A 13,998-nucleotide genomic window follows, 5' to 3' on the forward strand; every position below is an offset into this window, starting at 1 on the left:
GGGCAGCTGCCATGCTATAAGACAAAGGTCGTACGCCGCTGCGGGCTTTAGGGGACAGTGCAGCGCAATCCATCGCCGTGATCGTAACGTTCTTCCTCGCCTTCTCTTGCCTTTGACGACGGTCACTGCATCGCGCGTTATCAGACGCGCTTCTGCGGGCCCGTCAGAAACGCTCTCCCTTCCGATGTAAGGAAGCCACTGGAGCAATGCACTTTTAAATCGAGATTGAAAACTCTTTTCTTTCGAACTGCTTTTTGTGTTTCATTTGTTGTCCTTTCCCCGCACCTCCGATAACCGCGGTTGGTTACGTGCGGGTGCGAAAGAAGTTCAGCATACATAAACCAGCCCACACTCCCCAGCGTGGCCAGAGTATGGTCAAATAAACCCGCACAGCCCACGAGCCCTTGGGGAAGCCGCTCATCCAGCAGCGGATTGACAAAAGGGCCGTAATTCTAGATTTGAAGCTTTCGTGACTGCAATGATTCATACTCTTAGTTCTTTCGGTAAAGTCACGTAGGTAAAAAATGAAATTAAATATTTTTTGCTGTGACAGTTTCACCTGAAGACGGACGCTTGTGTTGCCTCCGAAACGTCCGAAACGTCGTGATTTTTTTTATTAATTTAATTTTTTACCTACGTGACTTTACCGAAAGAACTAAGAGTACAAAAGGGCCGTACGTGTATACATCGACTCACGCTCCGCCGTTTTCGCGCAGGCAAGGAGCTGTTCGCCGTGGACTGCCTCCAGAAGTTGCTGTGGATTCGCTTCCTGGAAGAGATGTTCCTGGGCATGCCCAGCGAGTTCCCGTGGGGGGACGAGGTCATGCTCTTCCTCAACGTCTTCAACGGCGCCCTGCTACTGCACTGCGAGGACAGCTCCCTGCTGCGCCAGTTCCTCGCTACCGCCATCAACACAGCGCTCCACTTTAATCATCTCTTCTCGCTCAACGGCTACCAGTGGATCCTGCCCACCATATTGCAGGTAGGCTGCACATGCTCTCTGTCTCTCTCTCTCTCACTCTTGGATTATTGGTCCCTGTATGCAATTTTTATTTTTTATTTTCTATAAATCATGGTTGGAGAGCTATTTCACTCCTAGAGACAGAATATAATTTTCAGAATGCCTCTGGCCGGCCACACATTCACGTACAACGCGGTCACTTCTGCCACTGCAAGAGGACCCTTGCAGTGGCGGAGGATACTGAGAGCATTAAATCAAGACGCGACAGTGTAACCAGTTCATACTATTCCCCTCGAGTACTCGATTAGTGTGGCCAAGATTCTTGTGGTTATGGATGCATATCGTTTGTAGGTTGCTTTCCACCATATCACCATGAAGCCATGGGCCATTTGTTCCATTTACCTGCTGTAAATCATAACATTGGTGTGTCGTTGATGACTTTTTTTAATTTTCCAAGCCACAAAGTTTTATGGACATTAAAATGTGGCATTGGATAAATTTGGCCTCTCACGGTCAAATCACTGGAAGGTCTGTCTAGTCACATGATGCTTGTGGTGTCCTGAGATTGGCCACCAGCACCTTTAAAATGGCAGTCGGTGTGTCGAGTAGGAACCTCTGAGGCCCGCACAGGCTGTGTTGAAGCACAGGCAGGACAAAAAAATGCCGGGAGAAATCTCTTGTCTGTGATCGCTGCTTCTGCTTGCACGGCACGGCAGCAGCAGCCTTTTTAAGAGGAATCTAAACCCTTGAATGAAAATTGTATTTCTTCCAAAACAAAGAAAATAGTTCAATTTACTAATTAATTGACGAAACAAAAAAATTAGGCTAAACTGCTGTCATAACGTTTGTAGCTTCCAACGTTTGCTTAGCACGGCTGGCTACATACGGTGCGAGAGAAGTTCAACACGCGTACATCCACGCGTCGTATGCAAGACGTGGGTTATATTTAAAGATCTTCGTTTATTATTGGCGCTTAATGATGCTTCTCCTGTCCCACTTCAGGATGGCGCCGTTTGATTAATATGTCTCCCAGACTCCTCTTTAGGGCCATTTATGTAATAGGTGGCCTGCAATGAGGTGGTGTCCCGAGACTGGTTCAGCCATCTGTTTCCCCCAGCTCCTGTGCACCGAGTAGGACATCCGATGATAAATAATCCACGACGATGTTGTCAGTGTCGGCTTTGCGCGTGGAGATTAATGTTACGCATGAGATGTTTTTTTCTTTCTCGGGAAGTCGATTTTCTCCAGGGATTCGCTGCCCCCCACCCCCCTCTTACCCCTCCTCTTCATGTTAAAAACCCCCCCGACAGATTTGATATCCATTCCAAAATCAGAATAAAAATTGGAAATAGTGGTTTGATAATTATGCTTGCCCTGCCTGTATATTTCCTGGGAATACTCAGCTGATAAAATCTGACATATCGTTCGGCCCCCGGGCGCCACAAAATGTGTGCGGCTATCGCGTAGACATGTCGGCTTGAATACGCGTCAAACTGAACAAAATATCGTAAGCATTCTTTAAATATATTCCAATTTCTATTTTTTATTCACAAAGACAGACCAACCCGAGGAGGTTCACCTTGTGAAAAAAATCCAACCGCCTGCTAATAACAGCCACACATCTGCATGTTCGTACGTTCAGAACGGATCGTGGTTGGATGCCTCGTGTTCACACCTCATTGGCAATGCGCGATCGGGGTCATAATCGTGCCGCGTTCATATCGTGCTCGGCTGCAATCAGTCACATCACAGGCAAAGGCCCTTCTCCCATATCTCAGCTCTGAGGAAGGGTCATTGCCTGGAACGTCGCCCCCAGGAACAATTGTTTTTCTCGCTGTGGCAGTGTTAATTGATTAATGCATTCGCGTGATTTTTTTTGTAACTTGTAATTGAGCATTGCTGCTAACGCGGTCCTCAGACACGTTCACGTCCGCTCGCTGCAGGTGTTCACAAGCTACAAGAGCAACCCTCTGCTGCGAGAAATGATCGAGTTCGCCTGTCGGCAGTTCTACATCCTGCATCGCAAGCCCTTCCTGCTGCAGATGTTTGCGAGCGTCGCTCCGCTGCTGGAAATCTCCGTGCGTGTTTCTAATTTTGGCGTCGTTGTTGCCACCTGCAATGTGCGCATGAGAATCAATTGTTTTACATTTTGTTAGCTGGGCAGACAGTTGCCGCTGTGAAGTCAGCTTCACCAACTTAACGTCAGATCTCAGAGAAGCTAATAAGGGTTAAAGTCTGGATAAGTGCTCGAATGGGTGACCTCCGTGTACAATTGGTGTGGGCAGGAGAGTGCAGCGGAGCAAAACCAATTGTTTATACACGACTATATTGCTCCCAGGTCTATGCTCCCTGCCTTCATCAACTCGCACTGACCAGCATGGCGAAGTATGGTCGAAGCTGCACGGCATAGGGAAGCCCTCGTTTAGTAAGCAATGGATTGCCAATAAACGGCTGCAGATGTGTATACCATGCTGAATGCATACGACACTGAAAAATACAAACAAGAGGGCATCTGCGGACGTGTTTAATATCCTGTCCTCAAAAAAACGCTTTGACCCCCTCTCGAGCATACGTGCACTTCACGCGCGCGTGGTATTTGAAATGCGCGCGACATATGAATACACATTTCACAGTGCTGCATTTTGCATGCGCTGACGCCTCGGTTTATTCAGTCGTTTGTTTTGACCGTGCCCCCCCCCCTTTTTTTTTGGGCGGCCGGCCCCCCCCCCCCCAGGATTCTCCGGGCAGCGGGGCGTCAGGGGAGGTGTCCCCGCAGTGCCTCTTCGACCTGCTCATCTCGCTCGAGAGGGACTCTAAAGACACCCTCGACGTGCTGGAGCTCGTTAAGGCCGAGAAGCCCCTCAAGTCCCTGGGTGAGCGCTCCGTCGTGTCTCTCTCTCTCTCTCTAACCCCGCTCTGCACGCTGCTGCTGCCTTTGCTCCCCCGCCTCCTCCACCCCCCCCCCCCCCCCACCACCACCACCACCACACGCTTCGCTGCCCAACCTCTTGACCTTCTCACCGCTGCTAACCGTGCGCACACCGCTGCTGCTCATCAACGCGAGGCTTGTTGAAAATAAAGAAAGAATTTTTTTTTTTGGAAGATGAAAATGAAACGTGCGTTGAACGTCGCGTTGTTTTGTTCGCACACCCTCCATTTCAAAATCTATCGCAACTAAAGCATAAGAAACCGAACGTAGTTTCAAATCTTGGACAAGAGAGGAGGAGATGAGGGAGGGGACACCTGAGGACACGAACTAGTGGATTGTACTTCACCGTTTCTCATTCCGATGACGTCCACGTACACGTACGTCATCGGAACGGAATCGGAAGAAAAATTAACACAAAATAACTTTATTGGTACCGAGGCTCCCACAAGATCATGCATGAGGGCGTGTGGCATAGTTTGGCGCCAGCTATCGTAGAGTGCAATCGTGCCGCTACAGTTCTATGCGGTGAGCAGCAATGTCTTTAAAAACAACGGCGCTACGCCTCTCTGAATAAAATTAACGCCTTCATCCAGCAGTGGATTGACAAAGCGAAGTAGACTAATCCTGTTATATGAAAATGTCGATAATTTACATAATTGCCGCATAAAACACACACACGCGCAGAGAGGCACTTCCATTCCAGTTGAACAATTTAATATACCAGAGTGCACGTGCAAATGAGGCCGTGGCAAGCGGCGCTAATGAAAAACGCGAGTGACCCACGCGCGCCCCCCCGTGTCCCCCGCCCGCTGTCTCCGCAGATTTCTGCTACGGAAATGAAGACCTCGCATTCTCGATGGCCGAGGCCATCAAGCTGTGCGTGACGGTGGTCGCTTACGCCCCCGAGTCCTTTAGAAGGTACCCCACGATGGCAGTCGTTTCAATATCCACCCCCACCCCTCACCCTCACTTGGCAGGCATGGAGATTTGTTTTTTTTTCTTCTGAACAGCGAGACCGCCGTATCGACCTTTCAGACGACTCAGAGTTAATGAAAGCACTAAGGGATGCTGATGTTGTATCGACTTAACTGACAGCCGCATAATAAGGATGGCACTTAATGTTCCTGATGCTTGGCTATCGAGCCGCTTGGGTGGTGGCACCGGAGCGAGTGCGATGCACAATCGGCGTTGGGGAAAACAAATATATATACGTATAATAATAAATAAACGCAAGCCTAAACTGCTCCCCTCTGCGTGAACCCGACAATTCTGAGAACACAGCGGACGACAAGAGTTCACCGTTTGCGCGGAGCGCCGCAGTTGCATCTGGGCAATTATTTTGTTTTCAGTTTGCGGAACGTTTTGCAATCGCGGAGTTTGACTTTTGAGTCCCTTTGCCCATCGTACGTATATGTATGTACGTACCTTGACCTTATTTCGCGTCGTACATAGCCAACCGTGCGAATCGGAGGTCCGGCGGGGGGGGGGGGGAATGGACAACAAACTAAACACACAAAAAGCAGTTATAAAGAAATGAGTTTCAATGTAGTATAGTGGTGTAGTGTACAGTATAGTGTAGTGCATAGTAATGTGTAATGTATAGCAGTGTAGTGTATAGTGTAGTGTATGAGAGTGCAGTTTACAGCGTATTGTACAGTGTAGTAAGTGTAGTGTAAAGTGCAGTGTGTATATTGAACTTCTTTTGCACCGTACGTAGCCAACCGTGCTAATAGCAGGTGCGGGCGAAGGGCAACAAACCAAACACAAAGAGCCGTTTTAAAGAAATGAGTTTTCAAACCAGATTTAAAGTGCGTAGCTCCAGTGGCTTCCTAATATCGGAAGGAAGAGCGTTCCAGACGGCCGCAGAAGCGCATGTGAAAGTGCCACGCGATGCCGGGCGGCCGTCTTTAACTCGGCTGGAGAAAATTGTGCGCCGGTCCTGATAACACAACATTTATTTTTGAAGGGAGCACGGCGTTTTGTGGCCAACCACACCGAGTTCTCGAACGTGCGAACAGACGGTGAATGCAAACTCGTCCACGCGATGTCGCAACGTTTATTTATCGTCGGGAGGAGGTGGAAGGCCTCTGCCGAGTCAAAACAACGTGGGAAATTTATAGGCGATTTTAATCCGGAAAACCGCATCTTCTCTTCGGGCTGACCGTCAGGGATGTCTGTGCGGGGAAAGGCAAGGGGGTATGTAATTTATTTTGTAATTACACCTCAACTGTGAATTACGCCTCGGCTCCAGACGTCCATCACGGCAGCGGGTGTCACAGTGTATTGCCTCGCGTGGACAGCTCCACACATACCTATTTGACACTGCGCACAATTCTTCGGTGCGCACACACACACACAAGCGCAACGTGCTACAAAACTCAGGCATGTCTGACAGGCATTGTCCCACTGGGATTAAAGGTCCGCAGCGTGGACTTGTTTTTTTCAAGTAATGTTTCCCTATTATTGTTAAAATATTAATGACTCTAAAACTGCATGCGTGTATGTTGAAGGGAGAAGCAGTGACGCACCGTGTTGTGAACCCGGTGAGCTTCGATTCCTGACCATGGCTACACTCAGTGGCGTCGAACATCTGAACCGTTTGCGCAGTCCTCCTCCACCCCCCTACTTAATAACAAGCTTGGTGAAGCATGGTCGAAAAATTCTCATGACTGACACAATATGACGGAAGGCCTTCACCCAAGCATTGAATTGACAAAAGGGACGTAAATTTGAAATGACGTGCTCACAGTGAAATTAACAATACAAAAAAAAATTCACGAACATTTGCAGCTCAGAAGTTCACGAGAGCCTTGCCCGACTCTTGCCTTGACTTCCCTCGCACACCCCTCACCCCAACGCCGCTCGTGCCAGCTTGCAGATGCTGAGCGTGGTAGAGGCGCTGGTGCCCTGCTACCTGCAGCGACTTAAGACGCTCACGGTGCAGCTGGAGACGCCAGCGGCCGCCCGGGAGGAGATCACCGCCATCGCGAACCTGGCGACCTGCGTGCAAGCGCTCCTCTACAGCGCCGAGCCTCTCACTCGGTGACTCCCCCACCCCGAGCCGCTCAGCCCAGGGGTGAAGGGGCTTTGGTCGGTACCGGTCGAGGTGGCGAATGCTACCAGGGTCCACAGTGGGTGGTGACCACCATGAGCAGTGTCCATCATGGACAGTGTCGACCATGAGCAGTGACCACCATAGACAGTGTCCGCCAATGACAGAAAGCTGTACATACCGGATCGTTTATAGACACTCTTCATATTGGGTCTTTTATGTCGTAGATATTTTTAAAAATCTAATTCGGATATTTTTCCCCTTCTAAAATTATATTCTCTGTCAAATAAACATTTTTTTCATGACCTTTTCCCGTAAAATAGCTATTACCATGACATTGCTATCTGGCACATGCGTGATCTAGAGATGCAATGCTCCAATTTTTTTTTTCATTGTGAGCGTTTACCACCTCGGGTGGTACCGATAAACGATTTTTGGGCGCAATGGCTCAAGAGGTTACCACCTCCCCCAGCTCGCGAAAGGACCGTTCATCCCGATACTCGCGGGCAGAGTTAACCCACAACATGTCCAATTCGAGTACGACATTTTGTCAGTAATCACAACTAGCATCATCAGGCGGACAGCCGTAGTCGTGGAGAAATTATCTTGCTTCAGTCAATTTTGCTGCATAGCTTTCTGATGCATTTTTGGGGCTGTACCACGTGCAGTGCGACCATAGTTGTCGGTTCTAATAAACTTACGTTTTATGCATTGCAGTCCTGCTCGTATGCACCTGAATCATCGTATCATAACGTTTCGCTGTTGGGAATTTTAAAATAGGGCCAATTGCATTCTAAATCTAGTTAATATGTCCATTATTAAACATTCACTTTTCAAGTTTTACAATATACCATGCAATATATATGTCATAATTGTTTTATTACTACTGACATCATAAATTTGCATAACTCTATCATAATGTATGGAGTGCATTCTTAAATCTTTAAACCGTTGAACATCATTCACATGGCTCTTCTGTTCCAGCAAGGGCACAGCTGAAAATGTAATCAGTTATATTCCACATAGGCTGAATATGTATGAGTGAATATATATTGTAATTACTTAGCACAGGTCTGAAAGGTCTATAACACAAATCAGCCAGCAACTCGGAGCACTCGTGATAGAACATCAGATAAGAACTAATTTATTGCTTGACCTGAGCGAGGTTAGAGAAACTCGGAGAAAGAGGGACGATGGGAGGGAGTCCCAAAGCAAGAATCTAAGATCGCCAATGATAGCACAGCAGATAAGAATGAACACATTTGCTGCAGGGGAAAAAAAATAAGCTTTAATGGAGTAAATTGAACGCTCTATGTTATTTCGCAACATACGGGGACACTGGTATAACCACGTTCCCTACCACAGAAGTGAACTCGTATTCTGAACGAATTGGCCGTCAACTGGGCGCTGTCAGCGACTGTTGGATGCGGTTGCGGTCGTTTATGTGTGTGGGGGGAATCCGCTCAGGTCAACTCCGCTTCAAACGAGTACCTTGGTGCGATGTGTAAGCGCCGGCGCGGGGGAAGAAAATGCGGCCCGGGCACTTTGCTGGCCCCGCCAGCGCCTGGTGCGCCGTGCCGGCCTTCATAAGTGGTGCTCGCCAGAGGTCGCAATCGGGTACCCGATACCCGTACCCTACCCAATACCCGGCTACCCGTACCCGGCCGGGTACGGGTACGGGTAGGCCGTGAATCACTGGTGAGTAACCGTTTGTCACTCATTTGCCCAACGTCTTGTCTCTTCTCACAATTCAAGTTCCTAGAATCAACCCACCCGCGCCTGCAACATGTCTTCATACTAGAGGTCGTAATCGTATACCCGTACCCTACCCAATACCCGGCCGGGTACGGGTAGCCGGGTATCGGGTAGGGTACGGGTAAGGAATCAAAACCCGTTTGCGACCTCTGCTGCTCGCTAACGGCGCTTGTCCCCAACATTCTGTTGAGGGCAGCACGGCGGTGCGTGCGGGTGGGTGGATCTTTGGCTTTGTGTGCGTGGGATGTGCAGGCCCATGACGGCGCCACAGGTGAGCCGCTCGGACCAGACCTACAAGGGAGCGGCCGCGGCGAACCACACGACGTCAGGAGGGGCCAGTCTCAGGTCAGCGTGCAGGGGTCAGCCTTGCCCACCCGCAATAGTTTGTGTGTGTGTGTGTTTGTAAACTTTTACGAACTCAAATATTACATGGACATTTGTAATATTACATTATTACATTTGTAATATTACAAATATTAATCGCCTCCAAAACATTTACCATTACATCTGACTAGAGTGTGCATCGCCAAGTAATTTCTCAACAACAAACAACAGCAAGGGGTTTTTGTTGTTGTTGTTGTTGAAAATCATGTCTGAGCTGTGTTTTTTTAAAGGGGAAAGTGGAAGGAATAGAGAGGGGAGATAACGTTCAACATAACTGAGTTATGAGAAGGAGAAGAAAAACGCCATGCGAAATGTTTAAGAACAGGCCGAATACAACAACACTATATCCCCACAACATTCAGAATTCCATCCAACGCACGAGTGTAAATGGCCAAGACATCCACACACATTGCTATCGAACCTCGTGCAGCAGGGTTATCTCGCAGAGCGCACAAGCAGAATGTGTCCCATACCCATCTGAACGTGTCTGTCTCCTCTGACCTAATTGTGCTTTGACAAGTTATGAATGCATCCACATTTGTTCAGTATAGGGCATGTAGATTACACGTATATTACGCAGGTATCGTGCGGGGCACGCATATGGAATGTTTGTTTTATTCCAGGTGGAAGCCTGTTGCTAAATAGATTTCCATCCCAACGGTGCGGAGAATAAATGAGGCAAATGTTATTTATGTATATTAAGATGTATCAGTGGTGAGCACTCGGAAATGTCATACAAACGCTCTAACACTTGCTCGTGTGAATTTAGACTTAAAACTTTCGTGACTGCAGGAATTCATATTCTTGGTTCTTTCAGTAAAGTCACGTAGATAGAAAACAAAAATCTAAATTAAAAGCAGAAAAACCCACGACGTTTCGATCGCAACACAAGCGCTCTTCTTCAGGTGGAGAGAAATAATGAAAACCGCTTGTGTTGTGATCGAAACGTCGTGGGTTTTTTGCTTTTAATTTAGATTTTTGTTTTCTATCTACGTGACTTTACCGAAAGAGCCAAGAATACTTTGCCGGTGTGAATAATAAATTGTAGTTCAAGAGTCATAGCTCCGTGACCGTTCTTGCGGCCTGGTGACAAAGTGGCCCAGGACTGCCCTCTATTGGGGATATTTTCTCAGGGAATATTTGCCACGGCATGAAAATCCTTGTCATCGCAATCTTGGGGACATTCATCGTACATAAGAATGCAGGCATTATAATGTTTATGGAATGCGATGTCTCTGGAGTGTTGAATGCTCGAAAGGAGTCACGCAATCAGTGACCCCCCTCTAAAAAAAATACTTATGAAAAATAATTGTAAACCATTTATAATATTCAGACCTGTAGTAATAGGTTTTTACCCTTTCAACTGGTACAAAAACTGACACCTTTATACAAGGCATCATGTTTGCAATAACCACAACACAAGCAGTCAAAGTGCAAACAAAAAGAAACAACTCCGATGATGATAATGATATGCACTGTCCTTGAAGTTGATTGGTCCACACCCGAGACAGCTTTTCTTAGAGCCTAGTCTCCATTGGTGTTGGACCAGATGACGCCAAAAGGCGTATTAGAATATTCAGACCTTTTTCCATTCGCTGCTGGATGAAGGCCTCCACATGCTGTGTCGGTCGTGGAGGTTGTTTTGATGATATTTCAAAATGCCAGAGGGTTATGGGGGGGGGGGATCACTCAGAACCTGTTCAAATATCACTCGTCACTGATGTTGACCATGGCCTGGAATTGAGCTTAGGTTGCAAGGTTCGGAGCGCACACTGTGCTAATCTCTCCAGCACGGCTCATCCAGCAACACTTGTTAGATGAGTGAAAGGAGTAAATGGAGTAGTTTTCTTTATGGAATTGTAAGTGTGCTTTATTATTTAAGATCTGTTTGTGTAATGAATAATTTGCCACAAATCAGTCCGATGGTCACTGTGTGCTTGGTACAATGTGCCAGTTAAGTTGTTTGGCTTGTATCTATAGATTTAATTTTGTAAGAATAGATATAGGTAAGATATTACCAGCGTTTAATTTTTCATTGAATGCGTACTTTAATTTTACTCAACTGTATAAGTTTACTTAGATAGTGTAGATTAGTGCATTTGGGATCCATCCCAGTTTAGCAGTGGGAAATTAACCCCAGAAGAATATTCAGGAAGGAGCAATTTCCTAATTTGGCAATTGCAGGCAATTGCCTAATTTTGGCATGGCATCTGCGAAACATCTAATTGGGGTGTTAAAAATCTGTTTAAATTGATAATGCCAAGATTAAACAAACACACACATCACATTTTCGATGTCTCAAAATAGTTACAAGTTTTATGTGTTATATTCTTTGGTTCTTTCGGTAAAGTCACGTAGATAGATAAATAAAATAAAATAAATACTACGACGTTTCGATCACAACACAAGCGATCGTCATCAGGAGGAAAAAGGGGGTAAGGTCACTGAAGGCAACTGTTTTTAAAGGTTTAAAAAAGGGCGTGGCACAAGCGTTCTGGTGTCAGAACGAAGTGGGTGGAGCATATGTGCCCTGGGGTCAGAGAGCACCAAGGTGAAGCACGGACGATTACATGGAAACATACAACAAGTTCCGATGCGTTGTGGCCGAAACGCCGTGAGAATAATTTTATTATGTTTTTATTATTATTTTATTATTTACATTCTACGTGACTTTACCGAAAGAACCAAGAAGATACAACAAGTTATGACTTAAAGCCAACCCCAGTGACGAATATCTGAACTGGTCCTGGGCCTCCCTTAGGTCGACTCAGCCTAAAATCAGTACCTGTTGTGGTGTCTAAACATCATCACTGGGGAGACAAAGGCGGTTGGACATGATGTTGGCCACCCACCCCCTCGTGCTCACTTAACAGCACATGCCCCAGCGGTCTGTTGAGGCTACACGTGGGGGGGGGGATCGTTGTCTTTTTGTGGCGTGCGTTGGGCCACGACTCAGGGATGAGTTGCGGCTGCTTGAGGAGGGCCAGGGATTGGGCCCCGAGGAGTTGGATGAACGCCTGGCCAAGGAGGAGTTCCGGAGGCCACGCGAATCGCTGCTCAACATCTGCACCGACTTCTTCAAGCACAGCGGCCCCCGGCTCAAGATCCTGCAGAGCATGGCCGGGGAACCCCGCGCCGCCGTGCCGGAGCTGCTCGACGTTAAGTCGCACATCCGGTGAGCGACTGGCGACACGTGTGTTGCAGTTAGTCCGCGGCCAACCCAGTAAGTACATTTTGTGCTTTCGTCACGCAATGCAGTGCAATGCAAATTAGGGTCTGTGGAGCGTCCGAATGTGACTGTATCTCAATACCCCGTTCAAAACGGTGGGATTATACTATTGGGGTTTTTCCCCTTTTTTCTGGCAACAAAAACTGACACCTTTTGCAAGGAATCATGCTTACATTAACCACAATACTTGCAGTCAAATGCAAACAAAAAACAATACTCTGATAATTTATGCATTGTCTTTGAAACTGATTGTTTCAATGTAAGCATGATTCCTTGCAAATGGTGTCAGTTTTTGTTGCCAGAAAAAAGGGGAAAAACCCTATTAGTATATTTTGGTACTGACAAAGGAGGTCCCATGATGTAACGGTGGGATTGTGCAGCAGAGGGGCAACATTTTTGCATGTATCGTCTTCATCATCACGATCCATGGGCAGATAACCTGTAGTTCTCCACTGCACATTTCGTCAATTGTTTCCACTTTTCGCTGTCTTGTGCCAATCTGCTCAAGTAGTGGCCACATCTTTCTGGCACCATTCTCTGTGAGGTTTTCCTCTCTTTCTGGTTCCTTTCATTTTTATGAAGAACACTCTTTAAATCTTCCTGTTGTTGTCGATCCTACGTATGTGTCCAATTAGTACCATTTTCCTTCTCTTCACTGCTTGTAGAGCATTTGAATGTGACTGCATCTCAAGAGCCTGTACAAGACAGTGGAATTTTACAGCAAAAGGCCTGGGGGTGGGTGAAAATGTGGCGTGTATCGAATATTGAATTTAGAAAAGAGACGTTCATTCATAGCGATGGTTGGCATAGTGGTTAAGCGTTTCTTGCCTTCTGCACCTGGAAACCTGAGTTTGAGTCTGGTTCAGGGCTGACAGCAGTGGCGAGTGATATTTGAACTGTTGTCCTGCCCCCGCACGTCCGATTAGCATGGTTGGCTACGTTCGGTGCGAAAGAAGTTCACCGTACATATCTACAACTGGTCCTGGGCCTCCCCTCAACATCCCACACTCACCAGTCGAGAGAAATTATAGTCAAGACAACTTCCATGATTGACATAGTTTGCATAGGCCTTCATCATGCAGTAGACTGACAAAGAGCTGACATCTAATGAAATCAATTCTGAATACGTAAGTGTACTGTATTTACATTAAAGGTGGGCAGTAACGTCGTACTCGGATTGTAAATGTTGTGACTTGTCTCTCAAACACACCGGCGTGCTGTATTAGTGACGAATTGGCATGTTCTGTTTTCGTGACAACAAAGCCTGTATTATGGACTAATGTGTTTGTATATATATGCAGTCCAGACTGGCTATGAGAGGACACTAGTGTGGAACAATGCCAGCTGTGATAATATCCAGAGTAGTGTTCTTGTATCACAAGTCCGCCTTTCGCCTTCCCCATCACCAGTCTGATATAAGGCTGTGTTGCTTATATCACAAACTGTGCCCTTTGTGAAGTGCGCTTACTTAAATGCACCTTTCTTTGCATTGTTGAATTTCAAAACTATTGCAGTGCATGATGTGAGTACTGCAATGTTCTCTTGTAGGCATGCTAAAAAATATATATGCGACGGCAAGCATCGCGCATTCCATCATATTACCACCACGATGATCATTGGCAGGCGAAATCATTGGCTGTAGATGACATCGTAAAGACTTGCCGTTAATTAATAATTCTACACTCCTT

The 13,998-nt window shown here is 46.8% G+C and overlaps 1 protein-coding gene across 1 annotated transcript in view; it reads left to right on the forward strand.

The window, feature by feature from the left end:
• The window catches only part of UNC80 (unc-80 homolog, NALCN channel complex subunit), a 122,748-nt gene that overhangs the window by 79,450 nt on the left and 29,300 nt on the right, over positions 1-13,998 (forward strand). The window contains 7 exon segments of the mRNA XM_061564383.1: positions 717-982; positions 2,905-3,039; positions 3,696-3,834; positions 4,712-4,808; positions 6,762-6,932; positions 8,950-9,042; positions 12,038-12,256. Of these exon segments, the coding sequence (XP_061420367.1) occupies positions 717-982; positions 2,905-3,039; positions 3,696-3,834; positions 4,712-4,808; positions 6,762-6,932; positions 8,950-9,042; positions 12,038-12,256 (1,120 nt within the window).

This window comes from Lethenteron reissneri, chromosome 33, assembly GCF_015708825.2.
Source record: "Lethenteron reissneri isolate LAM-NWPU_2019-01 chromosome 33, ASM1570882v1, whole genome shotgun sequence".
Lineage (NCBI taxonomy): Eukaryota > Metazoa > Chordata > Hyperoartia > Petromyzontiformes > Petromyzontidae > Lethenteron > Lethenteron reissneri.